Source organism: Carcharodon carcharias, chromosome 29 (assembly GCF_017639515.1).
Source record: "Carcharodon carcharias isolate sCarCar2 chromosome 29, sCarCar2.pri, whole genome shotgun sequence".
In the NCBI taxonomy this organism is placed as follows: domain Eukaryota; kingdom Metazoa; phylum Chordata; class Chondrichthyes; order Lamniformes; family Lamnidae; genus Carcharodon; species Carcharodon carcharias.
Window position 1 is genome coordinate 6,608,117 of NC_054495.1, and position 16,035 is coordinate 6,624,151.

At 42.2% G+C, this 16,035-nt stretch overlaps 1 protein-coding gene across 2 annotated transcripts in view; it reads left to right on the plus strand.

Annotated features, from left to right (window-relative positions):
* Nucleotides 1-273: 273 nt before the first annotated feature.
* Nucleotides 274-16,035, plus strand: part of LOC121271037 (carcinoembryonic antigen-related cell adhesion molecule 6-like) — a 45,550-nt gene continuing 29,788 nt past the window's right edge. For both annotated transcript variants that reach the window (XM_041176735.1, XM_041176736.1), the window contains exons 1-4: nt 274-397; nt 562-879; nt 8,230-8,505; nt 10,574-10,837. In XM_041176735.1, the coding sequence (XP_041032669.1) occupies nt 346-397; nt 562-879; nt 8,230-8,505; nt 10,574-10,837 (910 nt within the window). In that variant the 5' untranslated portion in view covers nt 274-345. The remainder of the gene's footprint in view (nt 398-561; nt 880-8,229; nt 8,506-10,573; nt 10,838-16,035) is intronic.

Consider the following 16,035-nt stretch of genomic DNA (forward strand, 5'->3'; position numbering starts at 1 on the left):
TACGTGCTGGAAGGGACCGGTGATCGGAATTGGGGTGAGGGCAGCTGATTGAAGTGCGGAAGGGGATAAGGTTCAGTGTGGCGGAGCAGACAGGGAAAGGGAACGGGGAACAGGGATGGTGATCCAAGTGGGGTGGGGGCAAGAGACCAAAGTGGCGAAGGAACAGAACTTGACGAAAGAGTAGGAAAAAGCCAGAATGAAAAGCCTGAAGTTGCCGGTCAGGTTTACAGCGCTCGGTCCAATCAGCTTTGCCCCTTCAGTAAATGATTGAACTGATCTGCTCTGTACACCAGGAAGAGCGGATCAGTCGCCGAGTGTAACAGGGACTGGCGCAGTTCTCTCAGGATGGGGAGTCTGACGCTTATCGCGGTCGCAGTTTGCTTATTGATATCTGTGGGTGAGGATCACTTTCTCATATCAGTTCTTCTAGTGACTGGAGAAACAGGGCAGCAAGAGATTGTCAGAGAAAATCAGGAAGTGCTGTTATTATCACTTTAGAAAAGTCGATGCAGTGTCGAGTTTCTGGTTGCTTCGTCCTTAATGCTGATTTTCTTCCTTTAGCTGAGCCTCAGGGTTTCACTATCCTGACAGAAAACAGTCGGATTAATGTGGCCGAAGGAGGAAACGCATTATTTTCAGTGAAGCCGTCAGACGCGGTGAGGGCTGGAAACTGGGATTTCAAGGGGGAAACTATCGGTCGGTGGATCGGGATAAATGTTGATTTCAATACTGAGTACAAAACACGGGCTGAGATCTTCTTCCCAAACGGATCATTCCTGCTGAAGTCAGTGACAGTTTCGGACAGTGGAGATTACACTGTTAGCATGACTCCAGTTAACGGCAATGACGCAACAGCAACCATCGCTCTGCACGTCCTTGGTAAGTGGCCCGACTCGTCTCACAGCGCGCGCGCGATGATGCCACAAAGCGTGATGACGTCAATAGCAGCAACGGGCGAATGAGCGGAGAGATCCTGGCTCCATCGGCAAGATATTCCGGTTTTGGTATGAGGAAGGTGACCAACTGTTATGAAATAAAACAAGGGACACCTTCGACAATGGGACGGGGCGGGGGGGGGGGGGCGGTAGGAGGTGCTACTGATCATATCTCAACCTGATGGCATGCGCACAAAAAAAACCCAAATCCAGACAGGAAAAGTCAAGAAGAGACCCACAGGGCCAGTGTCCCACAGAGTCATACAGACTCGAAACGTTGACTCTGTTTCTCCCTCCATAGATGCTGCCAGACCTGCTGACTCTTTCCAGCACTTTCTGTTTTTCTTTCAGAGGCCAACATGTTCTCCCAGAAATAAGGGACAATAGGTAAGGGACATGTCAGAAACAGTCAAAATAAGGGCAATCCCTTAAATTGAGGGACAGCTGGGCACCCTGGGGGCAAGGATTGTTCATGAATTGTTGTGAGTGCACTCAGGGTGCCGGCGAGTGGTGGCGCGGGGGGGGTGGGTGGGGGGGGGGGGGAGGTGGTGGGGGTGGTAGCCAGAGCATCGCCCTGAGCGTTGCCCATGGATGACCAAACGGTTTTACCTGATGTATGGCGGAATCTTTGGAAAAGAGGTTTTAAAAAGAAAAATGTTGCCAGTCAGCATTGCAGCAATTACCGTCCAGATGGGCACCGGAGTGGGAGGCGTGAGGAGGCACATCGATCGGGGCACCATAGCCATAGGCGGCTTGGGAGCGGTCCTCTGCTGAACCCTCACATTCCCACAAAATGTAAACAGCAGGCCGCTCCCAGCCTACTTCAGGATTTTAGTCTGCCAATACTGCCCCAAGCCACTGCGCTGATGGATAACACAGTGGACCCCCCTGATCACAGAACTAAGTGCACTAAGACTCCAATAAATCTCTCCTCTCCAGCCTCTTAGTCCATTAACTCTGTTCAGGCTGAATTTGCATTATAACTGCACCATTGTCAGAAAATGACAATACCCCAATCATTACATAAACGTACCCTAATTTAGGCATGGTATTTCTGCATAATCTGTGCGCAGATGCCAGGATAATCTGGACAGGATCAAATGAAACAGTGCTAAATGTAGCAGAATTTTAAACACAGGTGAGTTACACTCATAATCATTTAATGCTGACAAATCCAAATCTTTTCGGCTGGTTTAGATGTCCATTTGCCCGAAACAATCCCCCCCCCCCCCCCCCCCCCCCATCCTGGTCAGAGTGAGTCTCCAGTGATTCCACCTGTTTGGGGTGTTCATCGCATTGTGCCCAGAATCTCAAATGCACAGGCACCCCTGCTCACATGAATGCCAAGTTCCAGTTACGAATTGATTGCACTAATATCCGAACATAAGCTAAGGGTTTCATAGAATCTTGACAATAACTTCACTTCAGCAAAGCTGTTGGAGCGTCCAGAATATTCCAAGTGATTCAATGATTGGGCTTCAAATGAAAACTCCATGCCTTACTATCTCAAGATTTCTTAGAGAAAATTGGTAATCTTTGGATATTTTTGGTCTTACAATTTCATAAGTAAAACTAATGTGCTTCCCATCAGGGTGATCTTAATATGGAGAAATCAGTGTTAATATTTCTGGAAAAAAACATTCCCGTGTTTTTGCCTTTCTGTCCCCAAATACATTTAATTAGCCTGTGTCAGATAATGTTAATAGAAACAAATACAATTGACAATGGTTGTGATAGATATCAGGATCCGTCCTGTTTCAGATCAATAAAAATACAGCATGATATATATTAAAATGATATATAGCTAAGCTATATTAATTTGAAAATAGTTTCTGTTATTGCTTGCTGAGGAAGTGGTTACTTTGGTCGAAATATGCGTGCTAACTTGTTGATATCTGATCTAGCATATAAAACACTGTTTGACCTCCACTGAGTGTTAAGAAATAGAGATAGCTTAAGTCTGTTATACTTGTAATTGAGGGTGTGAGGAATAAGTTTTAGCTTTAAAGTTTCAGTTTGATTTGTGTTTCTGTATCTCTATGTTAAGAAAAGTCAAAAGGAGTTTTAGTTTCACTTTAAAAGGCTGCTTGCATTTCTAATGAGATGTTCACGACCATTATGAAGTGAAATTAAACAAAAAGATTAGGAAGAACAGTGCTGTTGCTTAGCCCACAGCAGAAGACAGCAGTTTGCTTTGGAAGCTGTTTGAGTTCAGATGGTTTGATGGCAGCTGTGAAGCAGAAGCAGCCTAGAAGGGGACAGATAGCAAGTCCCAAGATAAGAAAAATTCAAAAGTCCAGGGGAGTGGAAGAAGGGAAAGTCCAAGGAAGACACCCTAGTTAAAGGAAGACAGGAACATGGGAAAAGGTCCTGTTAAGTGAAGTTAAGAGTGAGGGGCAGAGGGAAAGGCTCCAAGCTTCAGATTTAAAGTGAGAACAGCTTGCAAGAAGCAAGAAGGTTCAAAGAGGCAATTGAAGGTCTGTAATTCTTTACTATGGGCATGTGAAGCAGTGATGTACTGTTAAGGCTGAGTTGGTAAGAGAGAGTGAATGGAAGGTAGCTTGAGTGCACGTGGTGACCCAAGGAAGAGGAACATCAGAAGGCGAGTTTGAAACCTTGGAGGTGAGCCCTTGTGGAAGGTGCCTGAATGAAAATGTCAGTTTGGAAAAAGATCCCAAGGCGAGGTCCTGGTGGGTGGAGATTAGAATCCCTCATGTGAAGGATGGAATTCAGTGAGACTGGTTGACTCACTGTCTGGCAAGTGTCTGAGGGGTGTTGAAGAGAGACCCATAGCATCTGTTTGAGGTGGCATATGTCACTTGGTTTCAGAGTGTGGTGTGTCTGACCACAGGGTGTCATAGGATTACATCGACTGTGTACTTACTGTGAAAATTAGAGTATAAGATAGCTTTTCTAACTTGTGTTATCCTTACAAATCTATATACATCTGTAACCGGTATGGTTGTGGGTGAAGGAGTATTGCAATATAGTTCATCTTTCCTTGTTGAATAAATGTTTTATTCTTTTGTTAAAAGTTCATCAGTTGATTCCTATGTCTCTGTTCAGCAGCAACTCTCCAAGTATCCAAGCAAACAAAATAAAAGTTAGGATTGATCAAGCTGGGTTCAACTGTGGGATCAGGCTTGCCCAGGGGTAATCTCAGCTGGGATAATAACACTGGGGCATGGGTCCCCCTCTGGGCACCACACTTTAGGAAGGTTGTAAAGGCATTGGAGTGGATGCAGAAAAGATTCATGAGAATTGCTCCAGCTTTGTAGATAGATTGGATTGAGAACCAGAGAGCACATATTTAAGGTAATTGGCAAATTAAGCAATGGTGACATGATGAAAAGCTTTTCTTCACGCAGGTATGGTTAGGATCTGGAATGTAAACGTGAGAGCATGGTGGATGTGGGTTCAATTAAGGCATCCAACAGGGAATTGGATTATTATCTGCAAAGGAGAATTGTCTAGGGCAATGGGAAAACGGTGAGGGAGTAGCACTAGTTCGGTAGTAAAGAATTTGAAAATTGCAGAAAAGAGAGACATGTTGCTGAAGCACTTCATCTTATACCTATCAGGACAAGTGGAAGAATGTCAAATTTCAAACCATCACAACAAATTAAGGTCAACCCTAATTGGCTGGCACAAAACAATGGGAAACTATGGGCTCCGCAAGTCAATTTAATTACATTTAAATAATCAATTAACTAATTGCTCCGAGGTGTTTCAAAAATGGTGCAAGGCTTGAACATATCCCTTTTGTTTGCAGAGAATGGGTGTCTTTATATGAATGTCTGACACTTCTGGCAAGTGTAAATGAGGCACATCACGCTGCTACTATGCAGTGGTTGTGCAAATGATATTTTCCTCTAACTGGTTGCTGTCATTAGTCCAGACAGACGTTCTGCCTACCACAGAATTGAGCAACATTAATGTATGTATTTCAGTGCCAGTGAAATGCCACATATATAGGCTGTCTTCCAGTGATTGTTTGATCAAATCAAACAGCATGCTTCTTCAGTTGTTCATAATAGGTAGAGTACTGACTATCGTCCACCAGCCTCTGTTTGCAATACCCAAAACATTATGTTTACTGTTAGATGTGATTCCGCAATTGGGCAGCACTTGCTGAACAATCCTGAGTGTGTTAATAGCTACACAGACAACCAGTTTAAGATAAGTCGAACTGGTAATATAGCTTATTTACGCTTGCTAAACAGTCATACGCAGGGACCCATTCTCTGCAAACAAATAGAATACGCCCAAGCCTTGCACCTTTTTTGAATTACCTGGGAGCTTGCAGAACCGAGAGTTCCCATGGCTTTCACCCAGCTAATCAGTCAACTTGCAAATTAATCAGCACCCTTCTCTCCTGTAGTATAAATTGTGGTGATCATTTGAAATTTGGCATTCTTAAGTTTGTCTTGATGAATGGAAGACAAAATGCTTCTTCAGCATGTCTCTCTCTTCAGCAATATTCGAGTGGCAGAGGGCTGCCGAGGGCTGACATGGACAAGATGGCCCAAATGCCCTCCTTCTGTGCTGTAACAATTCAATGATTCTATACAGTATTGGCAAATTCCTTACCTCAGCCTATGGTCCTCTGACTGGTTAAAACATAGATTGTTACATTGCACCTTTCACAAACTCAGGACCTTCAAAATCACTGTAGAGTCAACAAAGCACTTCTGAAGTGTAGCCGCCAATTTATGCACAGCTAGCTCCCATAAACAGCAGTGTAAAAATTACTAGATAATATGCTTTGGCGATATTAGTTGAGGGATAAATATTAACCTGGTCATCAGGGATAACGCCCCTTTTCTTCACTGGTATAGTATAAAAGGAAGCTTTATGATCAGCTGAGATTGTAGAAGGGACATCACTTTAATGTCTTATCTGAAAGGTATCACCTCGAACAATTCCGCACTCCCTTAGTACTATACTGACCTGTCAGCTCAGACTTGGTGTGTAAGTCTCTGGATTGGAACTTGAACCCACAATCTTCTAACTGGGAGGTGAGAATATTACCAACTAAACCACGGTTAACATAGTCAAGAGATCTGGATTGTAAATTCCCAGGATGGTACCTTGGTTGGTACTCCTGTAACCTTTGACTTCTGCCTATCTAAGAAAGAACAATCATTTTCTTTACTGACAGCTTTAATTATCAGAGGAAATGTCCACGACATTGAACTGACTGCATTAGATTTAGTTATATTGCTTCATCATTTTTAAACTTACGCTGGAGTCAGTGCTATCTACCGCGTGCAGGCCTGGTATTTTTTGCCAGTCAGCCATCCATCTTCCATGCATGTGAATTTATTCCTTAAGGATTTAATAATGACATATTTGATGCCTTAATGTGGTGTGGATCAGCATTCAATTCAGCTGATGCCATTGTGAAGCTCTTTCAGGCTGATTTTTATGAACTACTTGTATGGGGAAACTGCACAAGTCTAAAAATATATTTGCAAACACTGTTGATTTATTCAGATTTTTTATTTGCTATTAGAGGAAATGGGTATTACTTTGATAGATCCTGGGATTTATCTCTCAGGTAACAGTTCCCATGAGAAACTCCTGACCAAAAGTTAAGAAAGGTGCTGATATATTTCCATGTTTATTGTTTTGGACCCAGTGATTGGTTAAGTGATATTCTCTACTTCATCTAACATTGCAATGTATTATTACTTCCAATTTCCCTTCTTTGTTTTTTTTATAATGAGCGAATTTTTTTCCTAGCAGCACGATATTTTTCATAGGTTCGCAGGTATGTTGGTCATTTTTTTTGTCTCAGCTTTGTGTACCCAACACTGGAAGAGATCATAGTTACTTCCACAAGCCAAATAATCTCAGTTCCTTTGTGCAGAAAGGTTAAGTGTTACTTGGTAATTTTCTGCATTGTGGTATTTCAAAGTAACTTCATTAAACCTGAGGCCGTGAAATGCTCTATATAAATGCAAGTCATAGTTCTATAATAAGTGTACGTTTGCCCATGCTTAGTACAAAAATCAAATAATGGAAATTAAGAAGTAATCAAAATTGCAATCAGGGTGCTCAACTTTGGGGGACACTTCGCTGGAGGAGCTGGGGTGTGCTATCAAGGCAGGGGATGGAGGAGTTCGGGGTCTGGCAAGTCCATAGAAGTGAGGGGCTGGGGGAAGCTGATGAGGCCATGAGGGATAATGAGCGTTGTTTGCCACGCCTGCCCCTCAAATGCCTTGGGCACCCCCCTCCCTCTCATGTCTGCCCAGATGCCTTGTCTCCCACATATCGGCCTGGACCCCACCTCTCCACATGCCTACCCAGATCCCTGTTTTCACCTCAGGCATGTCCAGAAACCACCCCCCCCTGCCCCGCCCCACTACCTTGGACACCGTCCCCTCCCCCCGAACCTGCATGGACACCTTCCCAAATCTTCCCTGACACCTTTCCCCAAACCCTCCCATCACACAGCCGCTCGGATCTGATGGGACCTTCACCACCCACCAAGACAAGCTCCCCTTGACTATTGAGCTTGCCTGTAACCCCTCCCCCCAGACTCCCTCCAACCCACACCCTCCTGCTAGCCCGAAGTACCCCCCCATGCAACTATCCTGCCAAATGCAGACAACCTCCGCTTCTCCCATGGAAAGTCTCCATACCTTGGATCCCTAGACATCCTCCCATCCAAACCCACATCCCACCCCCTCTCACTCCAGGCGTGCCCCATGCACCCTCCTCCACTTCCTGCCTGCCTGATGGAACCCCTGCCCACCCAGTACACCACCCTGTAGATCATCTTACCACCTCAGCCTCATGGTTTTGCCTCTTTGTTCAAATATCCAACTTGTTGTATTCCATCCACACAAGACTTCTTTGCAAGACGCAAGGTGCAGACTAATAGCTGGTCATAGTCCAGCATTTAATCTTGCATCCTTTTTGTTTACATTGACATACTTTATAGCTAATACACAGGTAGGAACAAAGGGATATCTGTTGTGCGAATGAGACATATATCTGCACAGCAGATAAAAGTGAAATGTTACAAAATAAACCTTATTTTGAGAATGATAGAATGAGCAGTGTGCCAAATTGATGGAGTACAAGTCTCTGCTGCGCTGTCTAAATCTCAGATACCAACATGGGGAACTTTGCATAGTTTAAGTTCCAAGTATCACAGGAATTATTTTCTATAAAAATCCACAGATGAAGAATTGAGTACACAAATGTTGTCTTTAGAATCTGGCACTCAAACCATCCTCCAAACTTACTTTTCAGTTGTGTTAACTACTCTCCTGTGTTTTGACAGAACCTGTTTCCAAGCCTAATGTTATCGCCAATGTCACCAACCCAGTAGAACACAATGACACCGTGACTCTGACGTGCTTCGCATCAGGCACCACAGTTTCATATCAGTGGCTTGAAGACAATAGCACTATTATTCCTGATAACAGATTTATTCTAAGTGATGATAATAGAACTCTCACTATATCTGGAGTGTTACGGTCTGATGGAGGATTCATGTGCTATGCATTCAACTCCTTTAGCGGAATGACAAGTGATCCATACCTTCTAAATGTTAGCTGTAAGTGGCCCAACAGATCATCATTTTTATAATTTATTACCAGCCCTGCTGAACATGTGATTGGGAAAGAGAAAAAAATGACCTTTTGCGTGTAAAGATTACTTATTGAGATGTATGCAAATAGCTTACCACTTTTATAACACCAAGGCTAATGGCTCGGAGTTTATTTATTTAGAGAAGTATTCTTGAAACATTTTGATGATTTTGAGGCAGGACTGGTGATAAAACTTATATTCATTGATTGGTGGTGGTGTTGATCAGTTCATGTTGCCTGCCCATCTCTTCATTCACAAAATAATCTCAAATGAAAGAACTTTTTGTGGGGTGCAGAGTATTGAACTATAATTCCAGATGCCACTGGACATAACTATTTAATCTTAACTCTACACAAAGTGATATCAGGTTTAGTAATCCAGTCAAGCTTAATGTAAGTAGCATTTGAACAGTTATGCGTTGTTTCAATGGCAACTCAGGATTAAATTAGGATTTGATATTTGTAATTAAATTAATTAGTTAATTTTTAGATCCCAAAGAGTGAAATTCAGATTGGTTAGAGGAAAGAAAGTCATAATTGAGCAAATCAAATAATTTTAGAAATTTTATTAAAAATTTTGATGCAACAATATTGCAGTGTGAGTCCAGCAGGTTTTTGCAGATCACACAATTTAAGAGAAAACTGAAAGTTATCCAAATCCCAGCTCACTACAGGAAGCAGATCCTCTCAACTCCAAATTATACATATTCAACAAGAGTACTCTGAAAGCATCAGAAGCAGGATACTTTGGCACTCGAATTGAAATAGGCAAAATTGCCACCGTTGCTACCCTGGCTGAGATCAGCTAGCTTGGTGAAGGGGCCTTAAAATGCTGGAGACACACTGCATTGTAGTATGTATGGAGGGCCAAGATTTGTATTGACTCCATGCCAAATCACTACAGTTCTAGAAATGCCAGGAGATCAGTCGCTGTTGCTGTAGTAATTCGTTTTCCAAAAGTTCTCTTTCAATGCTTCTCTCCCAAGTTTGTAATCAAAATTGTTTGCTCTGCAATCGGCTAGCATTGGAAAACTGACATTATGCCTTGCCACTACAGACTGGGAACTGGAATTGGGGCTTCATCATGACACACTGAGAAACTAACATTGAGCCCCACGATTACACATTGGGGAAACTAGCATTGAGCCACTTAACACTACATAATGGGGTTACCTGGAAAAACTCAGCAGGTCTGGCAGCATCGGCGGAGAAGAAAAGAGTTGACGTTTCGAGTCCTCATGACCCTTCGACAGAACTTGAGTTCGAGTCCAGGAAAGAGCTGAAATATAAGCTGGTTTAAGGTGTGTGTGTGGGGGGTGGAGAGATAGAGAGACAGAGAGGTGGAGGGGGTTGGTGTGGTTGTAGCGACAAACAAGCAGTGATAGAAGAAGATCATCAAAAGATGTCAACAACAATAGTACAATAGAACACATAGGTGTTAAAGTTAAAGTTGGTGATATTATCTCAGATAAATAAATAATATCACCAACTTTAACTTTAACACCTATGTGTTCTATTGTACTATTGTTGTTGACATCTTTTGATGATCTGCTTCTATCACTGCTTGTTTGTCGCTACAACCACACCAACCCCCTCCACCTCTCTGTCTCTCTATCTCTCCGCCCCCCACACACACACCTTAAACCAGCTTATATTTCAGCTCTTTCCTGGACTCGAACTCAAGTTCTGTCGAAGGGTCATGAGGACTCGAAACGTCAACTCTTTTCTTCTCCGCCGATGCTGCCAGACCTCTTTCCAGGTAATTCTGTTTTTGTTTTGGATTTCCAGCATCCGCAGTTTTTTTGTTTTTAACTACATAATGGGGAACTGATATTGGATCCCTCTGTTACACACTTAGGAAAATGGCACAACTTCTTGACTTCACTTGACATAGCAGTATGATTGATGGTGTGTAGAAAACACAAGGGTGTGTAGTTCCTGTGGTGGTGGTGATCTGCTCTATAATTGTATAGTCCACTGCTGCTTTTCAATTTAGAATAATTTTATTACAATACATTTGTGCATTTATTTTAGATGGACCGGATCTCCCTAACATATCCATAAACCCTGATTTGTCCACTTACCTTACTGGAATAACCGTTACTTTTGCATGTACTACGGACTCAAACCCACCTGCGGAATTGAAATGGTTTATCAACGATACCTTTCTTCAACAAAAAGGGCAACAGCTTATCATTTCTAACATTACTTTGAATGGCACTGGAAATTATACCTGTCAATCCTTTAACAATTTAACAAGAAGGCACAGTGGCTCAACTAAACAAATAGTTGTAATAGGTAGATAACACATTTCTCAATTTTATCTCTTTAGCTTGTAGTCCACTAGTGGAATGGTGAATGTGTTCATTAGTTAATTCTATGAATGGACTGAAAATGAACAGGTCATTGTTAAATAAAATGCAGATTCTTGGTCCTGTTAGTTTTGCTGGTGGGATTGTGGGTAACATCAAAATTGTTGCACTAATAAATAATCTTCATATTGATGCTATAAGTATCAAGGATCAAATTGTTTTAACCTTTGAGCAGTTTCTCATTTCCCTTTCCATTTATATTTCCAAATGAAGAACTCAACTTTGATTTTGGAGAAAGATATATCAATGGTGAAATCTAATTGCCATTTTGTTTCTTTAAAGCATCTCATAACCGCTGTAAACTTTCATTCTAATTATATTAGTGAATTGCAAACTTCATTTTAACACTGTTGTTTTGCTCACCCAATTGTGTCCTCATCTCCACATCAAAGGAGATTAAGCTCAATTTGGTTTGCTGCCACTAATATTCTGCAAATGGTATTTAAATTTACAACTAAGATTAAATTTGCAGTAAAACTCCTGACACAGATCACATACTTGGTTGTGGATTCTTATTTGGAAAGTGCTATGTAAATCAGGAGAGTAGAGTATGACTGCAGTAGGTTGGTGGTTTCACAGAGGCTGGTTTTCATGCTGTAACTAGTATTAGCCAAATCCATACACAGTCTTAACCAACTCTGGTATTGAAAAGCCACGCCTCCTGGTCACTTATTCAAAGTTTTGCAGAAATTATTTAAAATACTTACCTTTACATCCCTTCAAAACCTTAATTATTTTGCCTAGTAGTGCTCAATGCATGATTTCAAGCGCATTCTGTTGAGTCAGGTGGCCTTTAACTTAAAGGTGGGACTCCATTCTGGGATTCCCAGCCCTATTCCCATTGCCAACAATTTCTGCTGGAGAGGAATAAGCGTGCTGGTGGTGAGCCAGCACTATGCACTCCCAACCATGCTGACTTCATTACGGTGGAGTGGGCATTTAAGCACCTACAATTTTGATGCAGTCGAGTGAGCTTTTCCAGGAGACGTGGTTCATGGCTCCTCAGCGGAGTTGTGAATCATGGGGCAAACCATAGCCTGGAGCCCAGAAACTTTTGACAGGTAGGTTTAAAAGTGTTTAGATGGTGCATGTTGTTTTTTTTTAATTAAACAAGTCTGGATTTATGGCTTTTGTCTGGCTTTAATTATGTTTTTAGAGCAGAGATTGATCTAGGTTTCTGTCTTTAACAGGTAAATTAGCCATTACATTGACCAGCATTGTGTAAGTATTGAGATGCATTTGAGCACTTTTTTCTATCACAGAAAATGCTCTTATGCATTCAAACCATTGAAAAATATGTTTAGTGGACCTGTTGCAATGATCTGAATCTTTGAAAAAAAACTGGGCATCTGTTGCCAGGCTTTTCCAGTGGCAGACAGTGACCAGTTAGGTACTACAGGGATCAGTGCTTGGGCCCCAGCTATTCAATGATTTGGATGAGGGATCAAATGTAATATTTCTAAGTTTGCTAATGACATAAATCTTGGTGGGGATATGAGTGGTGAGGAGGATGTTAAGAGGCTTTAAGATGATTTAGACAAATTGAGTGAGTGGACAAATACATGGCAGATGCAGTATAATGTGGATAAGTGTGAAGTTATCCATTTTGGTAGGAAAAACAGAATGACAGAGTATTATTTAAATTGTGATAGATTGGGAAATGTTGATGTACAAAGGAACATGGGTGTCCTTGTACACCCATCACTGAAAGCAAGCATGCAGGTGCAGCAAGCAGTTAAGAAGGCAAATGGTACGCTGGCCTTCAGTGCAAGAGGACTTGAGTACAGGAGCAAGGATGTCTTAGTGCAGCTGTACAGGGCCTTGGTGAGACCAAACCTGGAGTATTGTTTGCAGTTTTGGTCTCCTTACCTGAGAAAGGATATACTTGCCATGGAGGGAGTGCAGCGAAGGTTCACCAGACAGACTCCTGGGATGGCAGGATTGTTTCATGAGGATAGATTGAGTCAACTAGACCCGTGTTCATTGGAGTTGAGAAGAATGAGAGGAGATCTAATTGAAATGTATAAAATTCTGACAGAGCTGGACAGACTGGATGCAGGGATAATGTTTTCTCTGGCTGGGGGATCTAGAACAAGGGGTCACAGTCTCAGGATAAGGGGTAGGCCATTTAGGACTGAGTTGAGGAAAAACTTCTTCACTCAGAGGATGGTGGAATTCTCTACCACAGAAGGCTGTGGAGTGCAAGTCGCTGAATATATTTAAAAAGCGAATAGTTAAATTTCTAGACACTCAAGGTGTCAAGGAGTATGGGGATAGAGCAGGAGTATGGCATTGAGATAGAGGATCAGCCATGATCATATTGAATGGCGTAGCAGGCTTGAAGGGCCGAATGGCCAACTCCTGCTTCTATTTTCTATGTTTTTATGACTCCTTTCATCGGCAGGCCATCTGCTGAGCCTGTGAGAAAACCTGGCCATCTGATGCTTTTATTTCAAAAGAGTCCATTGTATTCAGCTCCAGTGGTTTGTATTTACAGCTTAGCCCATGGTAAAAGTTTGGCTGAGTTTCAAAAGCCACTAATGGACTGAACTCAGACAGGTTTTTGTGCCTGTAATAGGTTTCAGTTTCTTTAATGTGGTTTTTGAATGGCTGTTTGTTTATTTTCACCACTTTAAGACATGAGCGAATTTAGGTTTTCTTTTCAATAGAACTGATGTTTTTTCTTTCTCTGGTGTATGAACAGATATGTGTCTGACAGTCTTCTGAGCTCTTAAGAGATTCAGTATTTTTGAAGTGCATTTCAAAGGCTTTCCATTGGTATTACATATCTCATGAAGTTTGTACATAGTGAATACTGGATGAGTGGCTATGGAGGATACATTGGGGGGCTTGGGGGGTATGAGGGGACATGGGGATAAGAAGGGGCTTGGAGAGGGCATGGGGGCTTTGAGGGGGCACATGAGGGCAGTATTCCCCTGTCCTGGCTGCAGCCCACTCATGCACAGTGACTGACCATGTGCAGATTCTGATGCTAAACAAGCCTCTAAGCTTCGCATTGTGTAAGCACCTGAGCTGGTGGCTGCGAGTGTTATGTTGAGTGACTGTACTCCTTCTTCAAACTTAGCTTCCTCCTCTCGCCCTTCCTATTGTTTCTGAAGTGATAGAGCAGCCGGCAGTTCTTGGATATCACAAAGCATAAAAGTATAGGTGTCGGGATAAGGGAAAGGGGTGGGATGGTCCACAGTTACTCCATTTGCAGTTTTCATTTCATGTCGTCTTCAGGATGAGTGAGAAGTTAGTTGTCAAAGAGCACAAGGCATCAACTTACCAGCATCTAGGATGGCCTTCACTGCACCAGATGAAGTTAAACCTGCCCCATTGCATTGAGAGGCTGTATTTGTCATGGTCCTCTTCTAATCCTCTGGCTTCTCCATCTGTTGTGGGTGATCTTCTCTTGGAGAAGAGAAGGCAGAATGTCATTGATTGTATGTTTGGGTGATGATTACCATAGCTGGAGATATGTGATGGCAATGACAGGTGTGCGAATGGCTGGCATGCTTGCAAGGTGTGTTTGGGTAAGGTGTAGTTTAAGGATGTTACAGATGAGTCCTGAGTGTCAGGACATGATGCATGAAGTAATGTGAGAGGTATTAGTTATGGTGGTTGCGAGGTCCGGTGTGCTGATGCATTCACCCAAGTGAGGTCATTTACCCTTTATTGGAACTACTGTCAGGTCTGTGGTGAGACACTCTGGACATTCACTATCCTTGCTACACGCTTTCATTCTCTTTACAGCGTCACTCTGGAGGTGTCTTACAGCCCACCAAAACCTGGACACCTTGCTGGTTGCAGCCTCTCAGCATAGTGAGTGCAGCATCACTGAATCTCCCTAGTGTGGCATAGCTTCTTGGTCAGGTGCCAAAATCAATTTCCGACAGCCTACAATGCATTTCTGCAATCTCCCTTTTATAGGGACTGCACTGTTAAATAGGGAATACTGCCTGGAAGATGTGCTTTCTACTGAAAGCTACTCAGCTCCCTGAAGTGTGCAGGGGTGCCTGCACAGGTATAGAGGTGCAGGGAAGGCATGGAGGGCTCACCTCTCTGTGGCACAACCATGAAAATGGAAGATGAATCTTATGTTTTATTCACCAATGGGGGTGAACTACGGTCCCCACACCCACAAATTGGGGCAATTTAAATTTTGCACCCCATAACTTGAAGATCTTGATCTACAGCACTAATTAGACAGCAACGTTGCTGTCAACAGACATAAGCTGATCTCCCATTGATCTCAATTTGTGCCTTGAGAGCATTTTCCCACAGTGTATTCTCATGAACCTAAAGGGACAGGCCATGCTAACAACAGCACCTTAGCAGCATACATCATTCCTCAACTCAATTCCTTGAAACACACTGGATAAAGGCTACACAATGTAAATATTCATTATATTATTGTATAATGCATTAGGTGTTAAATGCTATAATGCTGTTTTTACTGTACAACATCATCCGATTAACCTAGTCAATACTGACATTCTCCGATAGTATATTTTTTAAACATGAGAAGCATTATACCACATGAAGCATTATATCCCTCCTAAAATGAAGCTGTGTCGCCTGTGACAGTAAAGATCAAAAATGCAATTGCTGTTGGCAGATGTTCCTGAAATTAATAAAACATTTATTACTATTGGTGAGGAAAGGAGTTTTTAAGATTGTGAGTAGTTCAGATTGTGAGTAGTTCAGCTGCAAATCAGTAGAACCCAGTGTTGAATAAATCGCTGTCTGTTTTTTATACCTGGGTTATTTTGAAGTGAAACAAATTCAAAACATTTATTTATTGATTAAATTATGACTTGAATTATACTGAACCTATCTATTTAGCTATCCATCAATAAAGCAATACGTCAACTCATCACCTCAGCAAGTTATGTGAGGCATATAATTTCACAACATTGCTCTATATTTTTTGATGTGGAATGCCTTTTTTGATACATACAGAAAGACTTGTAAGTAAGTCCCTGCTGCACCATCCAATTAGTTCTTAAATGGGATCAGACTTTTATCTTCTGCTCCTTTATCTGGGACTCCATTCCATGCATTGAGGAGTATGAATAAATTCCTGATAGCAACCGTCAATCTGTCTTGAACAATTTGAAC